Source organism: Nerophis lumbriciformis, linkage group LG21 (genome assembly GCF_033978685.3).
Source record: "Nerophis lumbriciformis linkage group LG21, RoL_Nlum_v2.1, whole genome shotgun sequence".
Lineage (NCBI taxonomy): Eukaryota > Metazoa > Chordata > Actinopteri > Syngnathiformes > Syngnathidae > Nerophis > Nerophis lumbriciformis.
The window spans coordinates 4,627,501-4,635,000 of NC_084568.2; the positions used below are offsets into that span (position 1 = coordinate 4,627,501).

A 7,500-nucleotide genomic window follows, 5' to 3' on the forward strand; every position below is an offset into this window, starting at 1 on the left:
TTTATGTAGGTCTTACTTAGACCTACATTTCATAAATTGACAACCCACAGCAAAAATCAACAAGAAGTTGCTAATTCCCCCTTCAAAACAAAAGTTTTGTAAAAACAGTCACTTTTGCCTCTTTGAGCTACAATTTGACCCCCTTAACATGCTTGAAAACTCACCAAACTGGACACACACATCAGGACTGGCAAAAATTGCGATCTAATGAAAAAAACCAACCCCAAAACTCAAAATTGCGCTCTAGCGCCCCCTAGGAATAAAACAGACAAAACTGCTCCTAGGAAGAAAACACAGACAAAACTGCCTGTAACTTCCAGTAGGAATGTCGTAGAGACAAAAACCTTTATGTAGGTCTTACTTAGACCTACATTTCATAAATTGACAACCCACAGCAAAAATCAACAAGAAGTTGCTAATTCCCCCTTCAAAACAAAAGTTTTGTAAAAACAGTCACTTTTGCCTCTTTGAGCTACAATTTGACCCCCTTAACATGCTTGAAAACTCACCAAACTGGACACACACATCAGGACTGGCAAAAATTGCGATCTAATGAAAAAAACCAACCCCAAAACTCAAAATTGCGCTCTAGCGCCCCCTAGGAATAAAACAGACAAAACTGCTCCTAGGAAGAAAACACAGACAAAACTGCCTGTAACTTCCAGTAGGAATGTCGTAGAGACATGAAACAAAAACCTTTATGTAGGTCTCACTTAGACCTACATTTCATAAACTGACAACCCACAGCAAAAATCAACAAGAAGTTTGCAATTCCCCCTTCAAAACAAAAGTTTTGTAAAAACCGGTCACCTTTTTTTTTTAAAATTATCTCCTCTGAGCACGTTTGTTGTGTCGGCTTCAAACTAGCACAGGAGAGAGATTGAACCCTTCTGATTAAAAGTTGACGTAAGAGTTTTAATTACTGCTCCGGTTTGGATTTTATGTGCCGTCAAAGTCGGTCCCGTCCATCGCTGCTTGCAGCTTTAATTGAGACTTGAAATGTGATAACAAAACAACACATAACTGGACAGCAGTTATCCTCTTTTTAAAAAAATGAGATTTCCTTATCAAAAAACGGATTTTATTTATTCACACACACACAAAAGTACTGAAAATTGGTACCGATATCCATTCCCAGGTACCGGGAGCTGGTACCGTATCGGTTCAAATGTGAACGGTGCCGATCCCTAGGCCCTTTTGGGATTTTTGTATTGCAGGGCGGTCTTGGTAGATCACACGCAACATGCCCACTTGCTCTTTGGCCTGTGTTGTTTGGATCTTAGAAGAGCAGGCCCTTTATGTTGGGGATTAAAGTCAGTAGAGCACAAACGCCAAAGGTTCATCCCAAGGAAGAAGCAACCCACGAGACGCGGACGTCGAACTCCTCTCGCACGTCATGATGAGGCATTTAAACGCTCGCCGGGTGTGGATTAGTGGGCCCGACTCCTCCGCAGGGGTTGCCGAGTGGACAAGAGGGAGCGGAGGTCGCGAGCGGGGGGGGGGGAGGGGCCGTAGTAATCTGCTAATCTAATTAATACCCGGGCTGTGGCGCTCTGTCAACAAGCGGCGGGCGAAACAGCTGAGCACCAACAGGCGTCCTTCCGATGGCGTACTAAATCAGGCTGCTTTGATTGGAACAAAAATAGGCAACTGTCCCCTCCTGGTAGATGACCCACAAAAGCCTTCCTTACCCAGCATGCAGCTGTTCCCATCAATCCCGGTCTCACTGTCCGGGGGGCGGGGAGGAGAGAAAAAAAACGAATTTAGGCGGATTAAACCGTCTTTACCATGTTTTTTTATTGTTTTTCTACAGTCTGATGAAAATCCATTTTAGGATACCATGACTGGATTGGGTGGACGGCTTCCCCCTCCGGGCTTGTGCGGCAGCAGCTGACACAGCCGGAGGGCGGACACACGCCGTGTGCGAGCTCTGATGGGACAGGTGCGGCAAATGGCGGCTACATTTCAAGTAAACGCCACACTTAGCTCGTAAAAAAAGTCCAATCTGGCGTGGTTGAGGCCAGAGTTCCTCTCACCGGTCCAGGACTCTGCTGTAGCCCCCCTCGCGTTTGAGTTCGGCGAACACCTGCGTGAAGAAGTGAGGGTCCGCGTTGATGCGCAGCATTTTGGAGCTGGTGGCGTTGATGATGGCGAGGCAGCGGTCCCAGAAGGCCTCCTTCCCGGCCTCCACCAGGAAGGGCTTCAGGGGGTAGGAGATCTCGTTGCCCATGTAGGAGTAGGACAGGTAGAGGCAGGTGAGCAGGATGGCCTGGAGCTCGTGCTCCGACGCCACCAGGTCGCCGTCCACCACGTCCCGACACAGCATGTAGACGAAGACCACGTTGGCGGGCGTGACGAAGGCCTGGTCCTGCCAGCCCTGCAGCAGCAGCGAGCGGTCCACCGCCCGCAGCCAGAGGACCGGGTCGGCGGGGGACAGGCGCTTGAGGCGGTAGCAGCGACGGCACAGGAACTCGCCCAGGCACCGGAGCAGCTCGCTGGTGGACGCCTGGACGATGACGCGCTTCGGGGACGTGGTCAGCGTTCCCTGGGGGGCTTTCTTCACCGACAGCTGCTGGGGTTTCATGTACCCGTACCCGTGGCCCAGTCCCAGACCGTAGCCCGGACCTGCCGGGACCTCGTAGCTGGACAGGTTGGCACAGGACAAGGACTTCCTCACATTCTCCCGGTTGAGGTCCTTTTGGTAAATGTTTATGTGGTTGTTGTTGTTGTTGAGAGGCTCCACATTGGAGCCCTTCTTGGCGCCGCCCTTCTTCCTGGTGGCGGCCACCAGTCGCTTCCAGGTGAGCGCGGGCAGGAAGATGGACTGTCCCCTCTTCAGTCCGCCGCCGTGCTCCTTCTGGCTGTTTAAGGAGCGGCTGCTGAGGCTGGGGTAGCGGCTCAGGGAGCCGAGGCGGTTGTCGTAGTAGCCGGACTTGGGTGACAGCGAGAGTACGGTACCCATGATGCACCTCTGTCTCCTACTGCGTCATAGGCGAGAACGTCCGCGAGTTGACCTGCAACATCGGAAAAAACAATCAAAAAGTGACGTGACTTTCTGATTTCTAACCCTCTCGGGCAGTACCTCGGTCTTTGTAGGACCCACTTTTTCTATGATAAACACTCGAGTGCGCCTGTTGCGTAGAGGAGTGTTTTTCAACCTTTTTAGAGCCAAGGTACAAGGCACACCACCAGCAGAAATCTTCTAAAAAAAACAAAACTGAGATGACAGTAAAAAGTCGTCGTCGCAATTGTTGGATATGACTTTAAACCAGGGGTGCTCATTACGTCGATCGCGATCTACCGGTCGATCTCGGAGGGTGTGTCAGTCGATCGCCAGCTCAGGCATTAAAAAAATAGTCCTAAAAATGAGCGATCATAAATCTTCACTATGACGTCACTTTCGTCACTTGATTGACATTCACGGCACCCGAGGGTCTTCTGAGATGACGCTGGCTGCTGCCAGCTCATTAAAATGACCGACTGGAAGGCGAGAAACACTTTATTTCAACAGACTCTGGCGCCGTACCTGTCGTCAAAACTCTAAAGACCGACTGCACAGTTGCACAGTTGCGCTAACAAAATAAGAGTCTCAGAAAGCTGGTATGCACAAGCTAGCAAGCTACGGAGTTTGCCGACAATGTGTTTCTTGTAAAGTGTATACAAAGGAGTACGGAAGCTGGACAAATAAGATGCCAAAAAGCAACCACTTTCATGTGGTATTGGACAGAAAGGAGGACTTTTTTTCTCCTCCATTCGAAAATGCGGACGTTATCATCACCACTGTCTGATTCCAATCAATGCAAGTCATCAGAATCAGGTAATACACCAACTTATATTCTTGTCTTTATGAAAGAAAGGAATCTATATGTGTTAAACATGCTTGTATTATCTTTAAACACCTTTAACTTGTTAACAATATTAACTATATGTGTTAAACATGCTTGCATTATCACTAAACATCTTTAACTTGTTAACAATATTAACTATATGTGTTAAACATGTTTGCATTATCTTTAAACACCTTAAACTTATCAATATTAACTATATGTGTTAAACATGCTTGCATTATCTTTAAACACCTTTAACTTGTTAACAATATTAACCATATGTGTTAAACATGCTTGTATTATCTTTAAACACCTTTAACTTATTACCAATATTAACTATAAGTGTTAAAGATGCTTGTATTATCATTAAACACCTTTAACTTGTTAACAATATTAACTATGTGTTAAACATGCTTGTATTATCATTAAACACCTTTAATTTATTAACAATATTAACTATATGTGTTAAACATGCTTGCATTATCACTAAACATCTTTAACTTGTTAACAATATTAACTATATGTGTTAAACATGTTTGCATTATCTTTAAACACCTTAAACTTAACAATATTAACTATATGTGTTAAACATGCTTGCATTATCTTTAAACACCTTTAACTTGTTAACAATATTAACTATATGTGTTAAACATACTTGTATTATCATTAAACACCTTTAATGTATTAACAATATTAACTATATGTGTTAAACACGCTTGCATTATCACTAAACATCTTTAACTTGTTAACAATATTAACTATATGTGTTAAACATGCTTGTATTATCTTTAAACACCTTTAACTTGTTAACAATATTAACTATATGTGTTAAACATGCTTGTATTATCTTTAAACACCTTTAACTTGTTAACAATATTAACTATATGTGTTAAACATGCTTGTATTATCTTTAAACACCTTTAACTTGTTAACAATATTAACTATGTGTTAAACATTCTTGTATTATCATTAAACACCTTTAATTCATTAACAATATTAACTATATGTGTTAAACATGCTTGCATTATCACTAAACATCTTTAACTTGTTAACAATATTAACTATATGTGTTAAACATGTTTGCATTATCTTTAAACACCTTAAACTTAACAATATTAACTATGTGTGTTAAACATGCTTGCATTATCTTTAAACACCTTTAACTTGTTAACAATATTAACTATATGTGTTAAACATGCTTGTATTATCTTTAAACACCTTTAACTTGTTAACAATATTAACTATATGTGTTAAACATGCTTGCATTATCTTTAAACACCTTTAACTTGTTAACAATATTAACTATGTGTTAAACATTCTTGTATTATCATTAAACACCTTTAATTTATTACCAATATTAACTATATGTGTTAAACATGCTTGCATTATCACTAAACATCTTTAACTTGTTAACAATATTAACTATATGTGTTAAACATGTTTGCATTATCTTTAAACACCTTAAACTTAACAATATTAACTATGTGTGTTAAACATGCTTGCATTATCTTTAAACACCTTTAACTTGTTAACAATATTAACTATATGTGTTAAACATGCTTGCATTATCATTAAACACCTTTAACTTGTTAACAAAAACATTTGTTTCATAAATAAGTAAATATAAATGATATATATGAATGAGGTAGATCCCCACGACTTGATCAATTGAAAAGTAGCTCGCCTGCAGAAAAAGTGTGAGCACCCCTGTTTTAAACCATAACCAAGCATGCATCACTATAGCTCTTGTCTCAAAGTAGGTGTACTGTCACCACCTGTCACATCACCATGACTTATTTGGACTTTTTTGCTGTTTTCCTGTGTGTAGTGTTTTACTTCTTGTCCCGCGCTCCTATTTTGGTGGCTTTTTCTCTTTTTTTTTGTATTTTCCCGTAGCAGTTTCATGCTTGGAACTAGAATATCAAGTGTTGCAAAGCTGTGTCATCAACACTCACAAGTATAAAACTACTTTTTTAAAGTAATCATTTCTTATTTCAAGCATTAAAAAAAAAAAAAAAAAAAAATCATGACTTTGACACAATTGTGTCTCATAATTAAAACAGATGACAGCCAAATGTCTACACTCTAACCACTCGGTGGTCTAGTGGTTAGAGTGTCCGCCCTGAGATGGGTAGGTTGTGAGTTCAAACCCCGGCCGAGTCATACCAAAGACTATAAAAATGGCACCCATTACCTCCCTGCTTGGCACTCAGCATCAAAGGTTGGAATTGGGGGTTAAATCACCAAAAATGATTCCCGGGCGTGGCACCGCTGCTGCCCACTGCTCCCCTCACCTCCTAGGGGGTGAACAAGGGGATGGGTCAAATGCAGAGGACAATTTTCACCACACCCAGTGTGTGTGTGACAATCATTGGTACTTTAACTTTAATGTTTTGTTGTTTTATTTTCAATTAAACAATAGAAAATACGTCCTCATATAGTAGTACAGTTGTTATTAGTGAGAATATACTTATTTTAAGGTATTTTTGGGCTCATTGAGGTTAGCTAATTTTACTTGTTTTGGAAAGTCTTGACAAGCCAAATTTTCTTGGTTCTATTGGCAGATAATTTTGCTTAGTTCAAATAAAATACCTCTAATTTTTGTATATTTTTTTTCCAGTTTTTGAACACTGACTTTTTGCAGTGTAAGACTATGTACTATAGTGCCAGATAGAAAGTATTGTGTACTATACTGCAGTCTTTTTCAACCACTAGTGTGCCGTGATATACAGTCTGGTGTGCCGCAGGATATTATCTAATTTCACCTATTTGGGTTAAAAATATTTTTTGCAAAATCACCAAAAATGATTCCCGGGTGCGGCCACCGCTGCTGCTCACTGCTCCCCTCACCTCCCAGGGGGTGATCAAGGGTGATGGGTCAAATTCAGAGAATGATTTCGCCACACCTAGTGTTTGTGTGACAATCATTGGTACTTTAACTTTAATGTGTTGTTGTTGAGTAACCGTGTAATACTCTTCCTTATCAGTAGGTGGCAGCCGGTAGCTAATTGCTTTGTAGATGTCAGGAACAGCGGGGGGCAGCGTGCAGGTAAAAAGGTGTCTAATGCTTAAAACAAAAATAAACAAAAAGGTGAGTGCTCCTAAGAAAAGGCATTGAAGCTTAGGGAAGGCTATGCAGAACGAAACTAAAACTGAACTGGCTACAAAGTCAACAAAAAACAGAATGCTGGACGACAGCAAAGACTTACTGTGGAGCAAAGACGGCGTCCACAATGTACATCCGAACATGACAATCAACAATGTCCCCACAAAGAAGGATAAAAACAACTGACATATTCTTGATTGCTAAAACAAAGTAGATGCGGGGAAATATCGCTCAAAGGAAGACATGAAACTGCTACAGGAAAATACCCAAAAAAGAGAAAAAGCCAACAAAATAGGAGCGCAAGACAAGAACTAAAACACAGGAAAACAGCAAAAAAACCCTCCAAATATAATGTGGTGACACCTACTTTGAGACAAGAGCTATAGTGATGCATGCTTGGTTATGGTTTAAATCCATATCCAACAATTGCGACGACTTTTTACTGTCAACCGAGTTTCGTTTTTTTTTAATGATTTCTGCTGGTGGTGTGCCTCCGCATTTTTTCAACACAAAAAATGTGCCTCGGCTCAAAAAAGGTTGAAAAACCCTGCTATATACTGTATGTGT

At 41.2% G+C, this 7,500-nt stretch overlaps 1 protein-coding gene across 1 annotated transcript in view; it reads right to left on the reverse strand.

Moving 5' to 3' along the window:
- Nucleotides 1–490: 490 nt before the first annotated feature.
- The window catches only part of LOC133621225 (cyclin-dependent kinase 5 activator 1), a 28,034-nt gene continuing 21,024 nt past the window's right edge, over nucleotides 491–7,500 (reverse strand). Inside the window, exon 2 of the mRNA XM_061983201.2 lies at nucleotides 491–3,014. Coding sequence (XP_061839185.1) covers nucleotides 2,033–2,962 — 930 coding nt within the window. The 5' untranslated portion in view covers nucleotides 2,963–3,014 and the 3' untranslated portion in view covers nucleotides 491–2,032. The remainder of the gene's footprint in view (nucleotides 3,015–7,500) is intronic.